The 25,984-nt window shown below is 62.0% G+C and overlaps 1 protein-coding gene across 21 annotated transcripts in view; it reads right to left on the bottom strand.

Annotated features, from left to right (window-relative positions):
* NCOR2 (nuclear receptor corepressor 2) overlaps positions 1-25,984 on the bottom strand; it is a 210,906-nt gene that overhangs the window by 60,668 nt on the left and 124,254 nt on the right. For all 21 annotated transcript variants that reach the window (XM_039241454.1, XM_039241364.1, XM_039242237.1 and 18 more), the window contains 5 exons: positions 23,521-23,575; positions 21,222-21,320; positions 6,980-7,125; positions 5,475-5,647; positions 3,570-3,632 (listed from right to left, as the gene is read on the bottom strand). In XM_039241454.1, coding sequence (XP_039097385.1) covers positions 3,570-3,632; positions 5,475-5,647; positions 6,980-7,125; positions 21,222-21,320; positions 23,521-23,575 — 536 coding nt within the window. The remainder of the gene's footprint in view (positions 1-3,569; positions 3,633-5,474; positions 5,648-6,979; positions 7,126-21,221; positions 21,321-23,520; positions 23,576-25,984) is intronic.

Raw genomic sequence — 25,984 nt, 5'->3', positions numbered from 1 at the left:
TGCAGTCATACCATCTCTGAGCACCTACTGTATACTACTTGTATACCAAGAACCGTACATATTCGGTTCATGTCCCCCCTTGAGATCCCCTTAGGAAATGGCATCCTAGGCCATACAGCACAGGAGGAATGAGGCCACAACAGGGACGGGCCAGGCCAGAGGCACCTGGCGGAGGGGCTGTCAGAGTTACAAATGGTGACGGGGAGCTCAACCTGCCTGAGACCTCACCACCCATCGTCAGTGTGTGTGTGTGTGTGTGTGTGTGTGTGTGTGTGTGTGTGTGTGTGTGTCTGTGTGTGTGTGTATGTTTCCCCACCAGAACCACACTGGGCACAGTGCTGGATTGAACAGTGTTCTCTACAAATTTCGTATCCACCTGTCACCTTTCAAGGTGACCTTACTGGTAAGACTTTACAGATACGACCAAATGAAGACGAGATCTTCCTGGACTACGTGGAAGATGGCCGCGTGAAGATGGAGGCAGAGGCAGGAGCAATGTGCCCATGAGCCAAGGAACGCCAGGGACGGGGGCAGGGACCCCCTGGGCCCTGCGAGGGAGCACGGTCCTCCTTCAACGTCCGCCTCTGGCCCCCAGAGCTGCGAGAGGGTGCGCCTCCATGGTTTTAAGTCCCCATGTTTCTAAATTGTCGCGGCAGCTCTGGGAATGCACATGGTGAGCGGTACGCTAATTCTCACTATGCTGACAAGGAAACTAAGGCACAGAGAGGTGCGTGGACTTGCCTGAGAGCCGGAAGGTCTAGTTTCTCCCTGGGCCAGGGGGCCCTGTGCAGCTCAAGCTTCAAGGCCAGGCTGCTGGCAGTCTTCTGGGATGCTCTGGGCAGGCAGGGGCTCCCGGGGAAGGGTCCAGGTGCTTTGTACGGGTACCCCTGCCCTGCGCTGGGGGAGACACAGGGTCGACGGAAGGATGGGCAGGAATGAGTGCATGCCATCTGCCTAGGGCACAGCTGTTTTTTGGGTCCCTTCCTGTGTTTCTGAGGGCTGGACAGGGCGGAGGGGGGCTCCACAACATTCCTAGCCTCCTGCCCCTGCCCCTCCTCCTGCGCACTGCCAAGAAAAAGTCACCGGGGACGCTGGCACCTGCCTCCCCGCCCCGCCCCTGCCCACCGCCCTCGGGAGCACATGGCCATTAGCAGCTACCCTGAGCAGTAATTGTCCAGATTGCGGTAATTCACGGCACACGGGCACGCCGGCGCTCATCACATTAACACAAATGTCACTGAGCAGGGCCTCGGCGTGCACAGTCCCCAGGGGGTTCTCGTGTGCCGTCTCCGTGGGCAGGACCGAGGATGAGCTCACTGCCGCTGCGAGGCCCCAACCTTGAGCCAGTGGGGCGCACTCCCGTCTGGGCAGTGAGTCATCCCCGCCGACCTCCCTTTCCCCAGCTCTGCCCTTCCCGGAGGCGGAGAGGACGGCCGCCCACTTGGCAGACTTCCGGTTCCCAGGCAACCGGGAGGGAGCCAGGGACGGAGCTGCCGCGGTGACAGGAGACGCTGTGGGGGGTGGGCTGGCAGGCTGGGGGCATGCACAGGGAGCCCTCGCTCCCGGAGGGTGCAGAGGGTGCTGGGGGGCGTATCAGAGACGGGTGGGTCTCCTGTGCAATTCACAAATGCTCCTGGCAGTCTGGTCACAGCAGCCAAAAGGTGGAAACAACCCACATGACCATCGGCCAACAGTGAAGGAATGCATCACAGTATGTGGCCCGTCGGCGCGGCTGAGAGCTCAGCCGTGAACAAGGCCCACACGCCACGGTGCGGCTGCACCTCAAAAACACGATGCGGGCGACAGAAGACACGGAAGAGTGCGTCCTGCAGGAGTGCCTTCCGCTGAAAGCCCGGAGCAGTCAAACCCAGACCCGGGAAGATTAGTGGAGGCCCGAGGGGGCAGGCCTCAGGGGCCTGGCGTGCCACTTGTGGGCATGGGGCTTCGTGTGGGGCGACAGACCGTTCTGGAACCAGAGATGACGACTGCACAACACTGTGAATGTACTTCGTGCCACCGACTTGTACGCTGTTCAACAGTCCAAATAGTGAATTTTATGTCAGCGTATTTTACCAAAATTAAAGGAGAAGGAGGGGAAAAAAAACACCCTACACAATCTCAGTAAAAGTAAAGTCTCCTTTGCACCCAGTGGTGCAGTCCGCACTAGAACCAAAGTGGACAGGGGACAGACAAAAACAACAGTGTGCCCCACCATGGGGCTGACAGCACCCCTGTGCCCTGAAGCTAGAGATGCCCCCACGCACACTGCTCTGACCCTCCGAAAACCTCTCATCATCCAGGACAGCTCCTCTCCTGGGGGTCTGAGGGCCTCCCTCACCAGAGGGCTGGGAGTTTGGAAGAAGAGGGCAGGGGCCTCAGAGGGGCAGGGGTGTGTGTGGGGGGGGAGGCCCCTGCTCCTGGTGGGATCCTGAAACCCCAGGGTGGCGCACTCAGGGCCCCTGCCTGGGCTGGAGGGTGGGGGCGGGGCAGACAGGTCTCGGTCTCCATTCCGGCTCTGCCTGGAGGCCACACTGTCCTCAGACTCGCCTGCCCGGGCGCCCAGGGCCCTCGCTAGAAAGGCCATCTGTTCCCCCTGTGAGTCACGTCCTGGAGCTCTGGGTGCTAGAAGCGGCAGGTCAGTGGCCTTGGCGGGGCCAGAGGCCCAGGCCTGCTCCCAGCCCCTCCACACACCAGCTCCAGGACCCTGGCCATCCTGGCCTCACCCCTCACCTCGTCCTCTGTGAACCGGGACAGACACGAGAGCCACCTCTTGGGGCTGAGATCAAGCAAGTGAGAGCAGACAGGTGCGTGGGGGTCAGGCGCCTCAGCTTTCCTGTCAGCCCTGGGCACGGGCAGGGGAGGAGGAAACTGCACACGGAGAGAGGTGAGGCACGTCCAGAAACAGGAGAATCCCCACGATGCAGCCCAGGTAGGGTCACTGCACGGCCCACCCTCAGGACCCTCAGTGCCTACGATCTCTAGCTCCCCACGGTCAATCTGGATGCCTCTCTCCCATTTCACAGATGGGGAAACTGAGACACAGAGCTAGATCACAGAGCCAGGAAGTGAAGCACACAGTGATTCTGGCTCCACCAAACACACAGCTGACTTTTAAGGCAGGAGGTAAGTTCAGCACCACAGCACACGGCCCCAGCCCCCTCCAGCCCTGCCTCCCAGAGAACGCTGCCGGGGCAGGGGTACAGCTTGGCCCTGTGACCCCACCGTGCTGGCTCCCGGCAAGCTGTCCCTCCCTCCCCTCTGAGACACCTGGGAGTGCTGCCGCCTGCTTCGGGGGGGGGCCCCAGTGGGCGGAGCCCGGAGGTGACAGAGGCCGCCCGCTGCCCACGTGCACAGCGTCAACTGCAGGTTTCTGAGCTGGGTCTCGACCGCCCTGGGGACCCCTGTGGAGCCTGGCGACGCAGCCACGCAGACCCCTCTCTGGCAAAACAGGTCCCGGGAGACACGACCACCGGGAGCCCCCTCGAGGCCCGCTGTGTCGCCCACTCCCCGGCATGTGCGCTCCGGGACCCGGGCAGGAGGCGAGCGCATTAGAGTCCCAGAGGCCTCACCTTTCTTGGCGGTCTCCATCTCCTCTTCTGTCCAGCGCGAGCTCTCATTCATCTCCATCGAAGCTGGAAAGGAAGGCGGGCACGTTGGCAGCGGCCCTGAGGGGGAATCGGCCCCCACACAGCCCGCTGGGGTTGGGGCGCTGTAACGAGCCCGTTTTACAGGCAGGAACTCAGACGGAGATGGGCCGGGGCCTGCGTGGTGAGAGCCACATGTGCACCTTGGGAAGCCGCCCCTCCCCCTCCCCCCCACCGAAAGCGCGGCAACCACGTGAGGGGCACCAGGACCAGGAACGTGAGCTCCAGGTGGGCAGAAGCCTCGTCTGAGCACGGAATGACCGGGGGCCAGATGCGTCTCTGCTGTGAAGCCCCTGGTCTAAACCCACTAGGTGCCCGCTGTCCCCACTCTATGACAATCAAAACCATTTTCAGACACGGCTGGTTGCCTCCTGGGGTTTAAAAGGTCCCTGGCTGAGCGCGTTCTCTGCGGGGGGGAGCGCTATATCCCCCCCCCCCAACGCTCCCCCCACGCAAGGGTGGGGCTCTCCACGGGACCAGCTGCCCTGGTCACCAGGCAGACTTGGCCAGGCCTCTGCTGTGGCAGCATTTTGGGGTCTCTCCTCCAAGCTCCCCAAGACAGATGCCCAGGTCTTTCCCTGCAAATTGCCTAAGGTGTCCTGAAGGGGGCAGACGTGAGGGAGCAGCTTCATGGACGCAGGGCCTGGAACAGCACCAGGTCCAGAGTGTGCACTTGGTGGAGGAGACCAGTGGAGGGAAGTTCCGGCAGGAGGCGAATGAGGAGCTGCTCAAGCCAGGAGAGGGGAGACGGCCCCCACCCGCTCCCTGCCACCATGCCTGCAATCCCTTCCTTCCCAGGGACCCTCACAGGGACGCTGTGAAGTCTGGGCTAAGGGTGCGGGTGCTGGACTGACAGCTGGAGGGCCCAGAAGAGCCTCCCAGAAATTAGGCCACAGCCGCACCGCGAAGGGGAGCCTGCTGCTCTCGGCCTCCAGGCACAAGGGGTAGCCGGCTGCTCTGGTCACCAGGCAGAGCCCCTACAGGGGTCATGTGAAGTTTGTGGTCAACAGGGCTGGGTCTGAATCCCAGCTGATTCCGTGACTAGGGAGGCGACATCCTTCCTCTAAGCCTCAAACAGCCCATCTGTGAAATAGGTACGAATTACCTCCCTCAGGAAGAAGGCACAGGCGTCTGGCACAGACCCTGAGTGTGGGCTGGGGGCATCCGTGACAAATGAAACGTCACCTCCATCAACTCCCACCCTAGGAAGGTGTCCTGGTGGCTGGGGCCTGAGCCTCCCGGCGGCGGGAGGGCGAGCCCCCCAACGGCCAAAACAGCCCAGAGATGAAGGACACATGCTGACTGCCCCCCTGTGGCTGAACTTGAGAACTGCTACTCAATTTGTCTCTCCTGCCCCCACCCCCAACTTGGGGTGGGGAGTGAGGCTCGGACCCACAGAGCAGGAGAAACTGAGGCCCACAGAAAGGAAGTTTGAACCCAGGTGCTACCAGGGCTTGGGGGGTGGGGTGGGGACAGTCTGTGCCCAGGTCTTTCTAAAAAGGGGTTGCAGCCACGCAGCGACACCTGCTACTTGATGGAAATGGGGGCCAAGTGCGGCCAGGTTTTCTGACTAAGAAATAGGACCTGAACTGGCGATCTGGACTTTCACGTGAGCCGCCCCAGCCCAGGGTCAGGGGGACCGACGGGCACCTTCCCAGCCCCACCAGCAGTCGTGGGCTCCTCCACACCCGGCCCCTAAAGGACAAGTGCATGTGCAGATGAGAACTCCGGAGCACAGAGAGGCTTAGGGGTTCGCCCCAGGCCACACAGTGAGCTCAGAAGCCAGAGCCGGGCTCCGGGGCCCTCCATCCTCCCCGGCCTGCACCTCACCAAGCTCGGCGCCCTGCTGCAGGGTGACGGCCTCCTCGCTGTTGGCCTCGTTGGCCATCGAGCGGGTGATGCGGCCTTTGCGTCTTCCCTGGCTATTGGCAGTTTTTCGGCCTTTAGAGGCCACGGCCTCCTTCTCATCGTTGTCCTCCCCAGAGGTGTCGTCCGTCTTCTCCCTAAAGGCCAGAGAGGGAGACACTTGGCCTGAGCCGGGAGACCAGACGACAGCTGCAAGAGACCTGCTTTTCTTTAGCTTGATGGGCGCAGGCTGCCAGGGAGTCTGTGTTACTCGGATGCTAGAAAGCTCGGGGGCCGGGGGTGGCGAGCAGCAAGCCTTCTTCATTCACAGGACGAGGGGCTGTGCCCCCAGCTCTCTGCGGCGCCCCAGTGCTCATGCAAACGGACGCGCGAGCCGGCAGCTGTCACAGTCTTACTCTCCGGGTGAGGGGAGTGAGCTGGTACGTAACCGGATGGCTCTGTGGGCACAGACCGGTGCGCACCCGCAGGACCATCTCACACGCCGAATGGGTGCTCTCTGCCCCCTGCCTGACCTGCCTGCAGACCTACTGGCTCAACCACAAGGGGGAAACGGGCCCGACCTACGGGGCCACTTGACTCTGCGAAGCGGAGTTGCTCTTGGCAGGGCTCAAGGACCCACAGCGGCTTTGCTTGCTCGCGGTATCGTCGCGGGTCACTGTGCCTTGCAGAATACACAGTCTCCCGCCGGGCCTCTGCGGGCCAGGCCAGGTGTGGGGGCTGCATGTGACCTCGGCACCCAGGGCTGGGGCTTTCTCAGAAGCCGACTCAGGGGGCTTAGATCTCCTCCATGCCCATTAATCTTCCAGAAGGCCCTCCCTGGATGTCTGGGAGACAGAGTGCGGCGAAGCCAGATGTTCTCCGAAGCCACATTCCTGAGCCCACTCCAGGTACCTGGCACGAGGCCGTGCCCGCCCCCCTTCCTGGCGCGACTCTCCAGCTGCCTGTGCTCGGCACCCGCCCCGGGCAGGCCCCGGAGGCTGCGCCTTGATCTGCAAGCACTCACACTGACAGCGATAATTCTAGAGGTGAGGGCAGGGCCCGCCTGCATACCTAGTCCTTCCGCCTGCTCCTCTGATCCCCCCTTCCCCCGCCTGGCACCTCGGGAGACTTGGCGGAGGAGGGGGAGGAGACGAGGAGGCAAAGAGCTCCAAAGTCATTGCCTGGATTTATTAGCTCAGGAGTAGAGCTCAAATGAGCTATCAGTCTCCGAGGTCTCCAGAGGGCTTGAGGAGGAAAGGGCGGGCAGACAGGGGGAGGGAGAGACGAGCAGGCTTCCAGAAGAGGGGCTGTCAGGTTCAGGCGGAGCAGAAGACGCCTCCCTTCCCGGCAGGCAATCCACACAGATGCCAAACCGCTCTCCTCACGCGCTTCTACAGACGGGGCCGCCCACGGGGCCCGGGCCGGGCGCACACCACCCCCCACCGCCCGGGCAGAGGCCGGGGCCGCGGCTGGCGACTGGGTGGCCTTACTTGATCAGCTCCTCCTTGTCGTTCTCCACGTCGGGCTTCTCCTCCTCCTTCTCGGCCTCCTTGTCCTTGTCCTTCTCCTCCTTCTCCTCCTGGCCGCTCCGGGGCATCTGCTGCTGCTGCTGCTGCTGCTGCTGCTGCTGCTGCTGCTGCGGGTCCCAGGGGGCGAGTGGGGGACAGTGAGGCAGGTGAACCTCCGCACCTGGGCCGCGCGCTCCCGCAGAGGGACTGGGCCAAGTCAGCTGCCGGAGGCTGCAGGCAGAGGATGCTGCGGGGGGTGCCGGGGGGGCGGGGGGGGGCACCCAGCCCAGGGGTCTAGGGCGGCCAGAGCCCCAGGGCCAGGTGTAGACATCAGAAGCCTGGACTCAGCTCCTGACTCCTCCCCTCGGTGGCTGTGTGACCTTGGATGAGGATCTTAACCTCTCTGTGCTGATTCTTCCTGTGTAAGCAGGGCTATTCAGCATGCCCACCTCAGCCCCAGGGGCCAGGAGGTCAAAACAAGAGAACCCTGATGGGAGTGGTATCTGGCGTGGGTGTTAGGGGACTGAAGCCATCAACAGCAGGGGGAGGGCACTGGTCGGCCTTACTAGGCCACAGCAGGGTGAGCACCAGAGAGGCCAGGGACGCATCCCTGATGAAGCTCAGCCACCTCTCGGCCCATCTCCGCATCTGTGAAATGGGCAGGTGGGAGGGGCGCCCTGGGCCCAAAGCCAAGTGCGTGTCGAGGACCCACTCGTCACCGCAGCGGGTTTGCTCTGCTCGCATCAAGGGCAAGTCAGAGGGGGTCTTTACTTCATCTCCGGCCCAGCGGCGATGTGGGCGCTGGCCGGGCTGCCCCCTGGCACTGTGCTGCCGAGCCTGCCCTCAGCAGGACGGGGGAGGAAGCGGAGGCGGCCGGCTCCTTCCCGGGAGGCTGCCCGGCTTCCTTTCCACCCAAACCCGGTTTCTCTTAAAGCACACGCGGATCCTCCTGGCCGCCCCAAAATCCTCCCTGCCAGCAACTGCCAAACCAGGCCGTCTTTCCATCCCAACGGGCCAAGGGAACTGACGACAAACCGGCCGAAAAGCCCTTTGGTGTGCGGTGGGGGTACGGCCATATGCGGAGGGAGAAACCCCAGCAGCAGATGGAGAAGGTGGGGGCAGGCGGGGTCCCCTCCCTCCCTGCATCAGGGACTCACGACCCTCCAACGCACAAAGTGGCCTTGGCCCGGGTGTTCTGGGACGCGGGGGCCCAGAGCAAGGGTCTGCACACTTGCGGGGGCCCCTGGGCGCTCCAAAGCCACGCCAGTGGTCACCCCGGAACACCCTTCTCCAAGCACTCCTCTACTCTGTAGGAGGAGGCGAGGGGAGCAGAACGCAGGGGCTCAAATAGCCTCTCCACCCCCACCATGTTGCTGCCATGCCCTCACTGGCCTGTCCCCCCCCCACCACACCCCCTCAAACGCTCAGACATGAACTCACCACAGCCTGGGAGGCGCGGCCACCTCTCACCTCTCACACCCTAAAGGCACAGGCTCTTCCTGAGCCATCCCAGCAGGTGGCAGCAGGAACAGAGAGGTTTTCTGCTTTGTTCCAAGGGGTGGGGAGGGAGGCCTCTGCACATTGCCTGGGAGGGCGGTGGGGGCAGGGAGCAGACTCCGGGGGCCGGAGAAAGCGAGGCTGACGGGGGAGCGGTGCCCTGCCCTGTGGGCCACCCGGCGTGGCCACCGTCTCCACCTGTCACACTGGCTGACTTCTGCAAACCTGGGAACCGGATGCCGGGGGCCGGACTGGGGCTTTCCAACCACAAGAAGCTTGGCATTCCCAACACAGCCTTCAGCGGCTTCTCTACCCAAACTCCTGCCTGGGCAGCAGCCTCAACCCCAAACCTTTTCTGGCCACATGGGCTCAACACCGGGCCACCCACCAGGAAAGCGCCTGTCATCATCCCCTGGGTCTGGGCCAGTAGGACCTCAAAGTCCCATGGGATCTCACCCCCGGGCCACAAAGCAGGCCACTGTCTACCCCAGCATGGCCAGGAGGTGCGGCTCCCACCCACAGAGGCCCAGCCCTGCACCCGTGCCGCCCGACTAAGCAAGGCTGAGGCCCGGGGGGCGCACCTGCGCCCGCACTGAGCTGAGTGCCTCCCTGCGTGCCCCCACCCAAGTCCTGGAGAAGCCCCACTAGGAAGATGCCGGCATTTCCCAAGGGCTTCCTGCACGTCCCACGCTGAGCTGTGCATGCCCCGCTGACCAGCTCCTGGCCCTCCCGAGTTCTGGCGGCGGTGACAGTGGAAACGGACGGGAGTGGTGACCAGGGTTCCGTCCGCAGAGGCGCCCTGTCCCTGGCGCCATACCAAGCACCTTGCTCCCGTTTAACACCCTTAACAACCTCCGACAGAGACAGCAATGACCACCGTTCCCATCCCGCACGTCAGGAGAGCAGGTGCAGAGAGGCACAGCCTCAGGGGCTCCGAGGGAGGGGAGCAGGCAGCCCAGGGGCAGCGTGCACGGTCCCCTCATCCCCAAAGCCCCGCTCAGAGTCTCCCCCTACTCCACCCCCGACCAGAATCTGGGGCCTCGGTTGGGGGGGATCTTTGGGCATCCCTGGCCTTTGCCCCTAGCCCGCCCTGGCCCCCAAGACTCTTCGAGCCCCACCTGAGCCTGGGTGGGCCCATCGCCACCCCACCCAGTCACCATCCACACCACAGCAGGAACACCCAATGCAGCCCGAAGCACCACATGTCACGCACTGCTCTATGAACCCCGATAATGTCCTCTGCCAACCCCTTCACTCTCCCACTTTACGGAAGAGGAAACTGAGGCACAGAGTGGCCAAACAACAAACCTGGTAAGCGGCAGTGCCGGGATCCCACCTTAGCCCAAGTTAACCCTGGCCATGCCCAGCCCCTCTCCAGTCGCCTCCGCCCGCCCCTCGGCCAGCCCCCACCCCCCCACCCTGCGCTCACCTCGTGGGGAGGCTCGGAGTCCCAGCAGACACTGCAGCCCGGCCAGCATTCCCATCACTTCCCACCTGGGGCTGTGATCCCTGAGCCAGCCACCGCTACCTCCACTTTATCAAGCCTGGGGTGCAGGGGTGAGGGAGGAGGGGTGTGTAGCAACACCCACTAGCTCAGCACCTTGGAGGCCTCTCTGGAGTTGTGGCATATAGTCCCCCTGATGGGCTCCTGGCATCTCGTGACCTGACCGCCATCTCCCTCATGCGGGTGGCCAGCACCCCAAGCTGCACGGCACCAGTGCAAGGGCAGAAAGGGAGGAGCCAGGAGCCCAGAGCCAGGGAGTCCACCGTGGTCTGAAACGTGCCACCCAGTGGGAGAGCTCCATCAGCATAGTAGCGGCCGTCTGCCTGACCTCCTGCCGCATCGAGGTCAGCAGCTGATGTAGGGGTGCTCCCTTCATGCAGGTTTATGGGGCAAGACGGGGGCCCCCACTCTCAGCACCCCCCCCCACCCAGCTGCAGCCAGCTCAGTGTCTGAAGATCTTAAAGCCTCTGATGGCCTAGGAGAGCAAGCGGGAGGGCAGCTGACACAAGCCCTCTTGTCCGCGGCTGTGACCCGCACGTGCTGCGTCTCACAGGCAATCCGGAACCAAGGATCTCACCCCTGACGGCAGCACACACACCGCCTGGGGAGCTTGCGCCACCTCAGAATCCCGGGGTGAGCCCTAGGCCTCAGTGTATTTCCAGGTGATGCCGACAGGCACCCAGGCTTGAGCACTGAGGTTTTAGCCCAGGAGACGGCCAGCTGGCCCTGCACGGCCACAGGCCCACTCCACTGGTTCCTGGCACAAGTGCTCCTATCTGCACGGTGTATAACTTGAAAGCAGCCAAGAGGTAAACAAATGGGCATGGTTATGTGCCAATAAAACTTTATTTACAAAACAGGCAGAGGGCCAGATCCGGCCTGAGGAGCCATAATTTGCCCACCCCTGGCCCAGACCAGTGCCGCTCTATCTAGACCTGCCCACCAATCAGCTGGCCGCAGTGAGAAAATGCAGACTCGGGGGTCCGGGGCCTAAGGCTCTGCATTCCCAGGTGCCTTCCTGGGGAGGCTGATGCCCCCGGGTTCCGGATCACACCAAGGAGTGAGGCTCAGGGAAACCGTGTTCCCCAAAACACACCCGCACCGTTGCCAGGGGCGGCAGGTGATGCCTCTGGACCTGGGAGAGGAACCGGAAGCTGGACTCCACCAGCTCAAAGGACTCAGGCTCCTGATGAGGGACCGACCTTTGCTTTCCAGACACGTCAACGGTCAGGCTCACAATGGGCTCCGGGTCCAGCGCCGGGTCAGGGACACCCCTCCCAAACCACAGCACAACTCTGCAGAAAACCTGACCGGATCTATGGTTAGCCAGAACCACCGGCTCAGATCCCCAAGGGACCCCTGCTTCCGAGCGCTGAGTGCAGGACAAGCCAGCTGCGCCCGCGCTGTGTGGAAGCCCGGAGCTGGGCTGCACAGAAAACATCACGCGTACACAGCAACAACTACTGACCAAACACGACAAATGCTGGGCGGAGCCTCTTCCTCTCCTAGTTCCATACCTGTTATAGTTAACTGAAAGCACCCACGACCTGCCGTGGTTACAACTGAACCCCGCCCGTGACCTGCCGTGGTTATAGCCAAACCCCCCAATGACCCTGGCACCCCCCCTTGTCATAGATGAGCACACAAGGACACTAAGAAGTCAACGGGCTCACCCAAGGGCCCACAGCATTTCCCAGCAAGATAGATGGGCTGTGTGCTCTGCCTCCCTCCCTGGGCTGGGAGATCACAGACCTCCCCTTTCAAGCCACACTGTGCCACCAGAGCTCACCCCCACAAGGGGGACACCCCCCCAGAACTGTGGGCCCCAGCCTTCCAGAGCCAGTGTCTCAGGTGAGATACCGCCAGGGCGGATGGAGGCTCAGTGCTGAGGAAACCCGAAAAGGCCCAGCACCTTGCAGACATGGCCGTTCCCCCAGGCCTTGGGGCGAGGAGGGAGGCCCCTGAGCTGAGTCCCCAAAGGCTTCTGGGTCATAAGGATGAGAGGGGACATTCGGGGAGGGGATCCGCGTGGGCAAAGGGATGGTGACATGAAAACGACCCTGTCCTTACCAAGTGACAAACTGCACCTGGCTGCAGGGCCTGGCTGGTGCAGGGGGGAGGGCAGGCAGGGAACGAGGAGTTGTGGCCGATGGTGAAGGGCAGAGAGGCGGCGATCAAGGGAGGCGCGGCAGTCGGTCACAGTGGGTCTTCTCTAGCGGAAAGACAGTGCCAGCAATCCAGGTAGGAGCTGCCGAATTTAATCCTCAGGTGACAGGTCCTCAAAAGTGTGCTGTGACAGCTTCTCGAAACCCCACCCCCAGCACCACCAATGGCAGCACCGTCTCATCCCTTCATTCCACAGACGTGTCACTGAGTGGAGACTACGTGCCAGGCACCTCCAGAGAGGGGCTCCATCCTCATGACACCTGCCACCTCCTGGCGGCACGGCAGGGGGTCCCGGGAGCCCAAGGCTGGCAGGAGAACGACGGATGGGGTCAGGGTCAGAGGCAAGACACAAGGGAGGTTTCCGGCCCCAGCAGCGCCCCACTTAACACTCGGCCCCCCACCCTCGTCACCCAGGCCGTCTGTCCCTCCTGGGAAATGCGGACGGGGGCCAGTCCGTGACAGAGCTGTGCAGGAGCCAGCCGGACCAATTTACAGGGGTTTTGCAGGCAAACTCTCATCAAACACGGCCACTATTAAAAACCAAAACACACACCCCTACGGTTAAAGAAATGATAACAAAAACAAAGGTAATAAGCACTCTGAACGCCTCGCTTCCCAATTATTCAAGTACATTTATCCGTTATCTATGCGCTTGAGGATATTTACGTCAATGGCGCCCACACAGCGGAAGTGGGGCGTGATACAGCGCGACGTGGGCCCCCCGCCGCCAAGTACGCCTTCTGAGACGTCACGCTGGCAGCTGAGATCGGGGCACGGTGGGGGTGTTTACACCACAGCACCGGCACGTGCTGCCCATCGGCTTCGCCCCCGAAGGCTGGTTGTGGAACACACACCAGCCTCCCCTGCAGACAGCTGTGCCAGCAACGCGGGGATTCACACACACCCGGCACGTCTGCTCTGCCTGCAGGGAAAGCTTTGGCGGCCAAAGGTCTGTTCTCAGTCATTGATCAGATCCTGTCCTGCCACAGGGAATAAAATCAGTGGTCTGACACAGCAGACGGCCCCCCGATTTGGCCCCTGCCCGCCTCTGCCTGCCTCACCCACTTCCCTAGGGGCTGCTACCCCTTGCCTCCCAGAAGATGCCATATTTATTCCTACCTCAGGACCTTTGCACTTGCTATGCCTGCTGCCTGGGAGTCTTCCTCCAACTCAGCCTGGCTGGTTCCTTCTTACCACTCATGTCTGAGCTCAAATGTCACTTCCTCAGTGAAGCCCTCGAGGTCTGCTCCCTAAAAGCTGCCCTCTCCCCGCGTCAGCGGCCTCTGACTCTAGCTTACATTCATAGCCCTTCCCACCACCTCAAATGATGACACTAATTCATTCATGGACTGTCCACCTCCCATACGGGCGTGTCAGCTCTGGGGACCTGGTTCATCTTGTTCACCATGGAATCACCTACAATGGTGACAACATGAAGGCATGACAGAAAGGTCTCCCACACAGCCACTGTCCACCAGGACGCTCCTCTAGTGCGCAGGCCCGCCAGGCACAGACCCCAAACCACACAGAGGCTGCTCCTCTGGGAACGATCTCCTGGGTCCTGGCAGCCGGGCCTGACACGCCGGGATGTGGAGTGTCAGCCCCCAGGCTCTCACCCCCGACGCTCACATCTTCTGGACGGGCTTGTCTCCCATGTCCTTCTACTTTGATGTGGTCCCTGCCTCGGAGCAGACTGGCAGGGAGCCAGGTCTCCCGGCCACCACATCAGGCCCATGAGAAGGCCACGTCTGTGTTCTCCCGAAGCCTGCTGGCTCCCTGGGGCACGGCCCTCCCTGAGAACAGCGGCTGCTGGAATGTGGCTGGGGGCCCACAGGGGCCTCCCTACCGGCCTCCCCCACCGCAGGCAGGAATCAGGGACATCTGCTCCGCGGAGCCCTAGATCCGGACACAGCCTGGCCCAGCCCGGCCGGCCCCCAGCAGAGCAGAAGCACACTCCCTGCCACCCAGACCCCCAGGCTGGACGCCCATCTGGGCTCCAGGCACTGGTCTGGGACACACACACTCATGCTCACCCAGTGGCCCAGGAGAGAAACAGCCCAACCTGGAGGCAACGTGGCCGAATCTGGCCTGCAGCATGGCCCTGCCCGACCTCACTGGCGGGGGTAGGAGGGAGACAACCAGGTCCTGGGAACCAGCACGGCTGCACAGCAGCTGCCCCCCCCCCCCCCCCCCCCGCCCCGCCGCCGGACTGAGCTTGCTGGGCCTGCCGATGGAACAGCCCTCTGGGTCACACTGTCCCCCGTGAGCACTGCCCATGGCGGAGGAGCCTCTGGAGTGCCTCAGCAACCAGAACAAGGTCACCTGTCCCTTGGCAAGGAGCTGGCAGAGGAGGCTCTGAGAGGAGGGAAGACGGGGGCAGGAGGTGCGCGATGGAGACAGGGGCGTGGGGGTGGGAGACACAGAGACTTACATGCAGCGAAAACAATCAGGGAAACAGGACACAGAGGGAGAAAAGACAGCGAGAGCAAGAGCGAGAGAGATCAACCCAGAAAACACAGGAGCCCGGTGTGAGCACCTGGTCAGAGGTGGGAGCTGGACCGAGCTGCGAGCCACGGGTGCAAGGGTGCGCAGGCCAGGGAGCAGCAGCGGACGTGGGGCCCCCAGCATGGCCCCCCTCAGACGCCCCGGGGCAGGCCAGAAGGCTGGGCCTCAGCCGCCTAGGAGAGCTTTCACCCTCGGGGACACACCCCTCCAGAGCCCGGGCCTCCCCATCACCTTGAGCGTCACGGGGGGCCCTGGGCCAGGGCCGCGCAGGGCTGGGCCTCACTCTCCCGGCTCCCGACGGTGGAGCCGGCTACTGACCGAAGCAGTCCTGCACTCTGGCTCCGCAATCATTTGGGGTGATGTGGCCCCTGTGTCCGTGAATCACAGACTGTAAACTGCTGGACCCCCACCCACCTCAGCCAGTGACTCAGCTCAGGGAGGGTGCCCGAGCTTCGGCCCAGCCCTCAAGTCCGCCCGCTGCTCACCTGAAGGCCTTAGGGGCCTGGGGCTGGGATCTGGGCGCCCGGCTCTCACCTGCTGAAGCTCAGGTTGGGGGGTCTGGTGGGGGTGGGTAGGAAGGGGCTGGTATTCCAAAAGTCTACAGCTGGGCCTGCATCTCCCTGTGTCAGAATATGAAGAAACTTCTGGAAGGTGGGCGGCACCCTCTGTTAAACACAAACGTGATCCTGATGCTCCAAACGGCCAGCACACATCCCTTGCCTCCAGGGCCGAGCACGCGTGTCATGGAGACCACGGCGCCTCTGGCCTCTCCCAGGGCAACACGCCAACGGTGGCGCTTTACATCGAGGAGTTTTACGTTCCACTTGTGGCCCCATCCAAGCTTTCAAAATGCAGCATCAACATGATGAACAAACGGCTTGGCACAGGACGTGTGACGAGGGCATGACAGGGCAGGGAGTCACCGGGACAGAAACAGCGATGTCTTGCTATACACCCTGTGGTTAAGCCTTCTAGAAAGTCACGGCCACTGTGAAGCGTAGCTTGCAAACATGGAAGTACTCGGAATTTGTCCATCCGAGGGACTAGCCAGGCCCCCTTCCGGAAGGGCTTGCTGACCCCACTCAGCTGTCCGTGGCCCATGGGCTAAGACCCGGCCCTGTCAGCCCACCTCAGGACGCCTTGGAAAGGCCATTTCAGCTCATCTCACCTACAGGGTCAGCTCATCGCCTCTCCCCCAACCCCTCTCCTCGTGACGGGCAGGGAGCCCATGCGGCACTTCAGCTTCCCCTCCTGCCACTCTGTTCCCTCCCCATCCCCTCCAGGGCGGGCCCTCCCCAGGCTGAGGCTCTGAGTGGCCCCGGACCAGCAGCCAGTGTTGCTGGGTGGGTGTTAGAGGCGCAGGCTCCGGGGCCCCGTGGAGGGGTACAGCCCGGGAGTCCTCCAGGTGAGAGCTGGAGACCCTCGGCCAGACACCAGCTCTGTATCAGGCTCGTGACTCCGCCTGGGACCCCAGCAGGGGACAGCCTGACACTAGGTGACTCTGACTACTACTACAGCCCGTCTGGAGCGGACGGTGACGTCCCCTGTATTCTGGGGAGAATAACTGCCTGCCGCCAGCGCCATGGGTTTGCACTCTCCTCCCCAGATGGTGGGATTGGCACCTGGAACCCATTTCAGTCCCGCCAAGGCAAGAACAGTGAGGAGAGAGGGCTCGGGCAACGATGTCAGAGGCATCCCCCCATCTCTGGGCCCAGGCCATGCACCAGCCAACTCGGGAAAGGCCCCGGCCACCCAGCCTCTAGAAGGACCACCAAGCCCACTCGCCAACACCTTGAAGCACCACCTAGCGCCTGCCTCTCGGCCTTGAATCGGGACGGCCTGTGAGCTGTGAAGACAGCCATGCTGGGCTGGTGCCTTCACTCTGGCTTTCTGAAACATCACGGTCTGATATGGCTCTCAAAGCAAAGCTTCTTAGCCTGGACATGCGGTAAGCACTCAATAAATGCCCTTGGACAAATACAATATTGTGCATCTGACACCTGGTGGGGGGAGGCTGTCAAGGGGCATCTATTGGGCTGAAAAGTTGAGGGGGCCCTCGTGGCCATCCTTAGCCACAGCGTGGCCCCAAGCCATGGAAGCCACAGACAGGCACCACAGCCTCTGTGGTTACCAGCCACCCGGAAGAGGGAGGGGACACGCATGGGGGGTTGCTATGAGAGACGGCAAGAGGGGGAGAGAGGAAGGTCAGACTCAAGGGCCCTCCGTGTCTCCCAGGGACGCTCGTGGCCCAGGCAGCAGCGGAGAAGCGAGAGACAGGGGTTTCCAGGAGCAGATTCCAGGGAGCGGAGACGAGACCTGGGCGGGGGCCGGCGGGGCACCGTCCACCCACGGCGAGCCTCACTCACTGCCCGGACCCACTCAGTCTGCACCCACTGCACCCATGGGCCGATGTGGTCGGTGAGGGGTGGCTTCCACACGGCCACACCATGGCAAATGGCACTGCCAGGGTCCCCGTGGGCCTCTGTGGCAGGGGGTGCCAGGTCTGACCTCGGAACACACTGCAAGAGCAGGCTCCTCGGGGAGCCCCTTCACCACTCTGCACCCTGACCTCCTTCCCTAGAAAACAGGGATCAAGTGCCTCCTCCAAAATGCCAGAGTCAAAACGCGTTCCGCCCTCCACACAGACCCCGGCCCCTGGAGGCGGCTGGCGTTGGGCGAACACGACCGCGGCTGCTGTTCTCTTCCACATCAGCCCCGTGCAGTCAGCAGCGTCGCCAGCCCATCGTGGTGCCTGCGGATTCGGACAGGGCTCCCATGTCTCACCGGCCGCCCCGCGTCCCCCTGACCAGGGGAACGGCGAATACTGGCTGAGACCACCTAGGTCTTCGTCCAACACTACAGGGACCGGGGAGGGGGGCAGGCCTGACTTGCTCCCCTCAAGAAATAAACACCACCAATGGCTTGGCCCCGCCCCCCGCGGAGAAGCCAGGACAGGGGAGGCACTACCTCCTGGCCTCCATGGGCCCCCAGACATTTCGTTTGCAGGAAGGACCTGACGCCTGTCTTCCTGTGGCTGCCCAGGGAGGCGAGGGGGCCGTCTGGGGGTGGACGGGACGGTTGGCAGAGAGAAGTGTGGGCAAAGGGAAGGGGGTGCAGGGTGGGCCCCGTGTGTGCCGCGGCCCAAGGTTCCCAAGGTCTAAGCGGCCAGGGTCGGGCTCAGACACAAGGCTGGGGCAGCAGGGGGGTCACTGGGTGCCCTCCATGTCCTCTCTCAGCTGCCGCTCTGGCCACACACCTGACCACAGCCACCTGCACCCCTCCCCTGCACCCGTGGGCGCCCACGCAGACACGCCCCTGCCCACACCAGGCCAGGCTATGGGAGCGCCGTCCTCCCCATGGCAGATTTATCAGCAGGACCGCGGGTTTTATAAAACCGAGGAGAAATGAGGGAGCTCGGGGCCCACCAGTAACTGCATCCCAGATTAACGAGAGGGGCCGAGAGAACGGGGTCTGCCATTTATTTCACGGTCACGGGGCAGAGACAAGACTTACGGCCCCAAAGCCAGCACTGGGGATGACCCATTTATTCCGTATTTATGAACAGGGCCAGTGTGCCGGGCACAGAAGTCCTTCCAGGATCTGCACATAAATCTCTGTCCCTGGCAGGGCCCGGGCCACACTGGACTCTAGCAGCCCCAGTGATGAGAGGGAGGGAAGAGTCACTAACACGTGTCCCATCTCCCGGGAGACAGGGGCATCCTGCCCTGCTTCCTTCCCTCTGTTTGCAAGAGGCAGAGCACAGAGGCGGCCCTTCTCTGTCCTGGGAGCCACAGCCGGAGGCCCCAGCTGGGGCAGAGGCCCAACCTCCCCAGAGACGCAGTGCACACACACTACGGCTGATCTGGGCAGCACAGACAAGAGGAAACAGATGCTCCTCCTCTGCTATAGAACACTCCAGGGCTCCCCAGGGCCCCGGCTTTCCTGGTTGGACCTCTGTCCCACGTCGCACAGTCAGTCCCCTTACCACCCGGCCTCGCCATTCTCGATTCCAGAGATCCTGCACTCAGGGCTGAGGATAGATGGAGAGCAGATACGAGTGAGAGTGCGCTTGCCGCAATGAGCACGGAGTGCCGAGCACAACTGCAGGATTGCTGTATCGTACTCCCGACACTGACACGACACTACGCCTGGTCTCTTCTGGCATTAAAATTAAGAACTTCATTTCAAAAGAAGAGCAAATGTGAGTGTGGCCCATACAGTCAGTGTGTTGGTGGTGGTGGTGTTCTCACTTCAGTCATTTGAGAGAGACAGAAACAGAGGGAGAATCCCAAACAGCTTCCAGGCTCAGCCCAGAGCCCGGCATGAGGCTCGGTCCCATGAACCTTGGGATCATGACCTGAGCCGAAATCAAGAGTCAGATGTTGAACGGACTGAGCCCTCCAAGCACTCCTTGCTGTTTTTCATGCACCCTAAGGTTTAAAAATGAGGCCATTTCACATAAATTCTCGATTTTCAAGCTTATCATCGAAAATCAGCTCTGGCAACAGGAGGCCCCTTGGCCAGAGGTCAGCTGGAATGGACACACGCATGCTCTGTAAGTCGGCCGCGGGCCTCAGCGCTCCGTTGCCTCTCACGGACGCTGAGGTCAGGTGTGAGCCACCATTCACCAACGCGTGTATGCTCTCCTTCCCACAGGGCAGAGAACTGCCTCTACTCACTTGGCAAACACGAGGAGACGCAGGGTTCCATGATCTCTCTCCAATCCTTGGTTCATTTAAGACCCTGGAAGGCGCTGCTGGGGCGCCCAGGGGCTCAGTCAGGTAGGCATCCGACTTTGGCCCAGGTCCCGATCTCACGGTTCATGGGTTCATGCCCTGCCTCAGGCTTCTAGCTGACAGTGCAGAGCCTGCTGGCCACTCTCTCGCTCTTCCTCTCTCTCTCTGCCCCTCCCCCACCCTCTCAAAATAAACAAACTATGAAATAATATTAAATTTAAAAAGAGCCTGGAATGCTGAGACCCGTTTCCGAGACTCTGAGGGCGCTGTGCTCTCTCACGCCCCCGTGCCTTTGCACCTGCTGCTGCCTCTGCCCAGGACACCCTCACCTGTGTCCCTGTCCAACCCGGGGCCCGCTCCTTACCCTCACTTTTGAGGGCCCTGCAGTACAGACACCTGCAGGCAGAGCACCGGCACACGGTCTTAGAACCACGTACACCGGCCGGTCCATACGCCCAGAAGAAGCCCCTTGTGCCCGGCACACAAACGTCCAATGAACAGAATGGACGCCACAAAATCAAAGGCGTGGCATACAGGACCCGGGATGCAGGACACAGAAACCCCAGCCCTCCAGGACTTATCCGGGGACACCCCCTCCCTACGTAACCTCCACTCTGAGTCAGAACCCTCTCTTCTCTAGAGGCCCCAGCCGTGCCACCAGGAAGGGCTCATGAGCACCCCCCCCCCGGAGGCCCCACCAAGGCAGTGGAGCGAGTGAGGGCACAAGCACTGGGAAGGCGAGCAAGAGAACTGGCTCACAGCAGGTGCTCTGCAAACACCCCGAAGCGGGACTCACTTTTGAATACATAATCTTTAAATAAGTTTGTTTATTTTTAAACAAACCTACAGGCCTCTACTTTGCCACAGTCCCCACCACCGTGCCCTTCATGCCTCAGCATATCCACACTCCCTACCTGGAGCCTCTCAGTCTAGAAAATGCCTGACTGTACCTCAGTTTCTAAAATACCACAACTAGGTCTTTGCAGTGAAATAGCTCCAAGTCAGTAAGCCTCGGTTTCACGCATCCGTTACATGGGCAGGCCGGCTGTGGCCACACAACACTCAAGGCAAAGCCTATCCACAAACCAGACGTGGCCACCCTTCAACAGCCCGCCCAGTGAGAGCCAAATCGCAGGCCCCATTGTTTACGCCTGAGTGCAGGGTGGGGGCTTCCGTATTCTGTACAGGACCAGGTAGCCCAGATTTTAGGTCCTTGCACTTTCTGCCACGGCTGCTCTGCTCTGCTGCTGTGACAGAGAAGCTGCCATGGTAATTCGGAAACGAATGCACACGGCTGTGTGTCAATAAAGCTTTATTCACAAGGGAAGGTGGGGGAGCCACAGCGTGCGGAACCACGCTTCAAGGTAAACAATCCTTCAGTCTCACCCTGGGCAGTTACGGCAGACAGGCTACAGGAGGGTGTACTGGCTATTTTTTGCTTTCAAATATGCAGAACAGTAAACACAAAAGAACTATAAACATTTTTTTTAAATGTTAGCTTTGTGAACCAGCTCAAGTCACCCAGAGGACCCAGTCCTTGCTCTAGGGATGTGGCCCTTTCCACCACAGCAATCACGATTCACCAAGCCAGGAGTTCTAGAATTTTCCAGGCTAAGAAATGGAAGCAGTCTTTCCCCCAGCGCTCCTCTCTGCTGCTGGGGTAGGCTGGACGCCCCCGAGAGGGTCTCCCAGCCGCCACTGTGGGGGCCTGAGCGGAGGGGGCCCACCGCGGCCACAGTCACCGCCCAACCTACCAAGGGCTGCAGGACATGCTGGGAACCCATCCCAAGAGCCAAGCCCCCAGGCCGCCCCTTACCTGGCTCTTGCCGCGTCGCCGGTAGCTCCTCCTCACCAGGCTCTTATAGTTCTCGTTCTTCTTGGTCAGGTAGTAATAGAGGACACACTCGGCCACAGTCTGTGGGGCACAGAGAGCAGACTGCTGTGTACAGGGTGGGTGGTCAGAGCAGGCGGCAAGGCCCAGAGGCCTGGGTTCACGTCCCGCCCCCTCCACACCTGGCCGGTCACCTCACCTCCCTGCGCATCGGGGGTGCTAAGAGCACACGTGTTACAGAGCAGTCACGAAGACGGCACCCGAATGCCGTCCACGCTGCAGGGCGCGTGACTGCAGCCATCCATAACCGCAATGGGGGGTCGCCTGCCTCCCCTAGCCCTCCAGCTCCCCACTGGACAAACTCAGGCCTGGGGCTCCTGTCTCTCAGCCCAGTCCCTTCTTCCCAAACACCCGGGGCCCCAAGTATCCTCTGCCAAAGCTCTGCGGCCCAGCTGGACTCTAGCGTCCCCAAGCCACTCGTCATCTCCTAGAAGGTTTGTGATCTTCTCAGCTTTGGTCCTTCCCGCACCATCCCAGGTCTGAACCGCAGTGTCACTGGCCCGCCCTGGACTGCACTACCTCTTTGCCCGAACAGGACCAGCAAGAAGCCACCTCAAGGCAACCAGACCCAACATGGCAGCGCCAGCCACCTGTGGCCGCAGGCCAGCTCCGGGCGACGGCTGGCCAACGCCTGCAGCCATTACTGACAGGATGTCAGGTGTCGCTGTGGGTCTGAGTCGGCGCCAAGACCGCTCGCTTCTGGAAGCCAGTCCACAAGGGCTGCCGGGTGCGGAGGGAGGCCAGGTGGCCTCTGCCCCCTCCCAGAAGACACGTGAGCAGAGGCTACTGCCCAGGTAACCCTGGCCCACCAATGGGGCCCACATGACAGCAAGAAAGTCAGTGAATTACCAGACGCCAGTATTTGCAAATCGGGTGATGTGGGGGTCCGGCTCCCCCTGGAGCCTTCAGGGGCGTGCTTTCTCTGCCAGACGACGGCGAGCTACACAGGTCGGCCGTCAGCCTCGCTCAGAACACACCTCTCCCCAAGGCACGGAGCACAGTTGGCAACCCCTGCTCCAGACCCTTCTGGAAGCTCTATTTAAGTCCTGTCCTGAGCTGCCTCTTAGTCAAAATACACCATAAAGTTTACTTTTCAGTGTAGAGGCTCTCATTCCCCGTTCCCAAGCAGTGCCGCACAGTGGCCGGCATCTGAGACCCTGGCCTCCATCCCCGGGGAGCCCTGACCTAGAGCCTCCCGGGCTGCCCACAGCTGCAGCACGAAGCAGTCATAAACTCAGAGGAAAGGCTGTGTATGGCGCTCACTTCCCTGCACGGCTTCTCAGGCACAGAGAGATCTGGCCTCCCCACGCTGCCCGTCTCCCTCCTCCTATGGCTATCACCCCGCTAAGGGCGGACACTGGGAGCAACTATTCAACTTTAAAATAACTGTATGGCTCCTACCCAGACGGCCCTCCCTCGACCGAAAAGCATGCGGCCTCCAGCAGCTGGGCCCCCACCTCTGACGCGCCCGATTCAAGGGAGTGCGGTGTAAAGGCCCCGGGACAGCAGCCTCAGTAGGTGAACCTTTGCTGGATGCCCTTCCCGCTCTGCCCTACGGCCCAGGGTCTCATCCAGACCCCACCCACTTCTCCAGGCACTGTGCAGCCCAATGAAGGGTGCGAAGGAGGCCTTCACCATTCTACGGGATGCTCTGGGCCCACTTGCCAGGTGGGAGTTGGGAGTGAACAGGGGCACTGGCTAGGGCTGGCTTTGGGGGCGAGCTAGGATTCGAAGGGCAGTGCTCCGGAAAGGCTCGTCCCAGTGGGATGGGACTTACTGGACACAAGCCTGGCTGGCAGCAGGGGCGTCAGAAAGCCCGCAGTGACCATCGGAGGGCCCCACCCCCTGGAAGAAGGCCACCCTTGCCTATAGGGACGCCAGGCACAGCATGGCTTCCGGAACGTGTGCCCAATCGGCGGGGGCTCTCACTGCCACATCCGAGAAGCAGGCTCGGGGAGGCCAGTGTACACAGCTCTCCTGGTGCCCAAGCCTGAGGCTCCGCCCCCTCCACCAGTAGGGGCGGGGCCTGTGGCCGCTCTCCGAGGAGGAGGGAGCAGGAGCACTGCCGGGGAAGGAGGGGAGGATGGAAAGCCAGAGCAAGGGGCAAGCCCCGTGGGCAGGGAGGGAGGACCCGCAGCACCAGGGAAGGGGCTGCCCACCGGAGTGGACCCAGGAGAGGCGCAGAGCGGGCAGGCTGCGTCTGGCCGTGGGGGCAGCGACTCACCTTCCTCTCCAGGAACGATGCGATCAGGCCGAAGTTCTTGGGGTGCTGCATGAACCTGCGGGAGGAGCAGGGCGGGCGTGAGGCCCGGCCGCGGGGGGCTTTCCGGCTGGGCGGGCACCGAGCACCCGGGCGCCTGCCATCTCCGAGGCCCGGCTGGGCGGGCGCCGCCCCACTCGCAGCAATTAAGCCCAGGGGGGTGTGGGAAGGGCGGGCGGGCGAGGGTAAGGGAGGGCGTTCCTTGCAGTGAGTCACTGGTTTTAGCGCCTTTGAAAATATATTTGTTTGTCCTGCTGGAGGCGGCTTCCAGGAAAAATGAGGACATTGCATGCAGCTCTTTGGTGGGGTTCCCCCCCTTTGAAAAAATGCCTTTGTTTCTATCTCCGGCCGGGTCTGGGAAGCCGAGCCTCGCCCGGCCCACGCGGCCCCCCCACCTCCCTGCGCCAGGCCACAGGTCAGGCCGAGACAGGCCGGCCTCCCGGGGAGAGGTGGGGGCCCGGGTGCTGCACGCCTGCCAGGAGGCGGCCAGAAAGGACTTACGCCGGAGGGGGCGCGGGGAGCTGGCACCCCACCAACGGGCTTCCTGCGAAGCCGGCAGAATTACTGGGAAAGACTCGGCAAGGCTGAAATGTCAGGGCCATAGGAGCAGGCGGGCAGCGGGGGCGGAGATGTGGGTCACGGCCGCCAGGGCCCCGGAGACGCTGGGTGGAGTCCCTGGCCCGGGGCCCGGCCCCGGCCTGATGGTCCCCACGATGCGCCACTGCCCCACAGCCTCCTCCGGGGAGAGAAGGAGCCGCTGGCGAGGCGGGGGCCCCAGGTCCCATGAGGGAGCCTGGGCCAGCGCCCGGTGCTCTCCTGCCCGGCCCTCCAGATGGCTGGGCAGCAGGCCAGGGAGCCCCTCCCCTGCTCCCCGACCAGACACTGGAGAATCCGGAACGGCCTCTTCTCTCTTCCAGGAGGAAGCCAAGAGTCAGAGCGGCAGGCTTCCCCGCCTGGGCTCCCGCCTCAGGCAGCCTGCGAAGCTGGAGCCAGTCTAACACCCGGCTTTTCCAGACAGAGTCCCCTCCCTCCCTGCCCCAGTGACATTTCCTTCCCACCTAGATCCCTTCCTGGGGTTTCCCCAAGGAGACAAGGAGTCCCAGGAGACCAGGTTTCAAACTTGGGAACCCCTAGCTCACCTCTCCCACTGCCCTCCCACCTGCACCTGTGTCTGTGTCCTCTGCCATCGTATACTGACAACCTCCTGCCCACCGGGCACCTCTCGGCAGCTAAACAAGGGAGGTGCTGTTGCTATACCCATTTTACAGATGTGGAAACTGAGGCTCAGAGAAGAGGGTGGCTACCCGAGGTGAAAAGCCCGTAAGTGGTGGAGCTCTAGGCCCCCGGCACATGATTTGCGGAGGCCTGCGCGCCATCAGTTCTGTGGTGACAACCTTGACCATGACCACTCTCCTGGAAAGACATGAGGCACCAAGCTAGGGCTCAGCAGACAGCAGCCCAGCCGGGGTCGCCCGTTCTTCCGAATTAACAATGAAATCGTTAGGTGAGAAGAGCAAATGTGAACGCTCCAGAAACAATGAAACACAGAAAACACCTCAGAAGCACTTCTCTGTTGTTTGTTTTAAAAAAGGCGTAAATAAACAAACACATCAAGCGTGCCAGGGAGACTTAAAATACCTAACGCAGCGCTCAGCCTGGCCTCCACGCCTGCGGTCTGTCACGGGGTTAAGATTAGACGACAGCTCACCCACGGGACCTGACTGGTGGCACAACGGCCACATCTGGGACTGTGGGGACTTAGAAATGAGGGTTTTCCGCCCCTGAGGAGTCAACCCCAAATACCCCTGGGCCCCACTGCCCACAGGGCTGAGCCTGTGGTGGGCACTCGAGGCCTCCCTCAGCCATCCCACTAGTTTCATGGATGTTTTAGAATTTCCATGATCAAACGTCTAGAAAATACAGTCTCTTGCTGCCAAGACCCTCGTCATCAGCTGCTCCTCCTGCATCTCCCCGTCCTGGGGCAGCTACCTCATCCCTGCACTGTCCATGACCCAGAATCGTCCCTGCCCCAGAGGCCCGCCAGGCACCTGGGCCACCTGGCCCCGCAAAAGGAAGAGACAGCCCTGGGCCCTGGCCGGCCCCACAGCAGGTGGCTGGAGAACGCGGCCGTGTCCCCTGGCCAGGAGGCCTTCTCCGGACACAGAGTGTGTTTCCAACACACCCTCCTGGCCAAGCACAGAGCCCTCCACCCCTGCCTGAGCCTCCTGCCTTCCCCCCTCACGGGGTTCTCTGCCTGGCACATGGGTCCATGGGATACAACTTCTGAGTCTAGTTGAGGGGATAAGGATCTTATCCATCTGACAGCGCCTCACCCGTCTCCCCCAAACACTAGGGTCTTCCTGCTCTTTTCATTGTGGAAGCCCCAGGCCTCCTGTCTTAGCACTCGACTCCTACCTCTGCTTTCCCA

The sequence above is a fragment of the Hyaena hyaena genome, unplaced genomic scaffold (genome assembly GCF_003009895.1).
Source record: "Hyaena hyaena isolate Hyena2069 unplaced genomic scaffold, ASM300989v1 scaffold_0, whole genome shotgun sequence".
NCBI lineage: Eukaryota > Metazoa > Chordata > Mammalia > Carnivora > Hyaenidae > Hyaena > Hyaena hyaena.
Note: the sequence above shows the minus strand (reverse complement) of the source record. Positions and strands in the feature narration are given on the sequence as shown.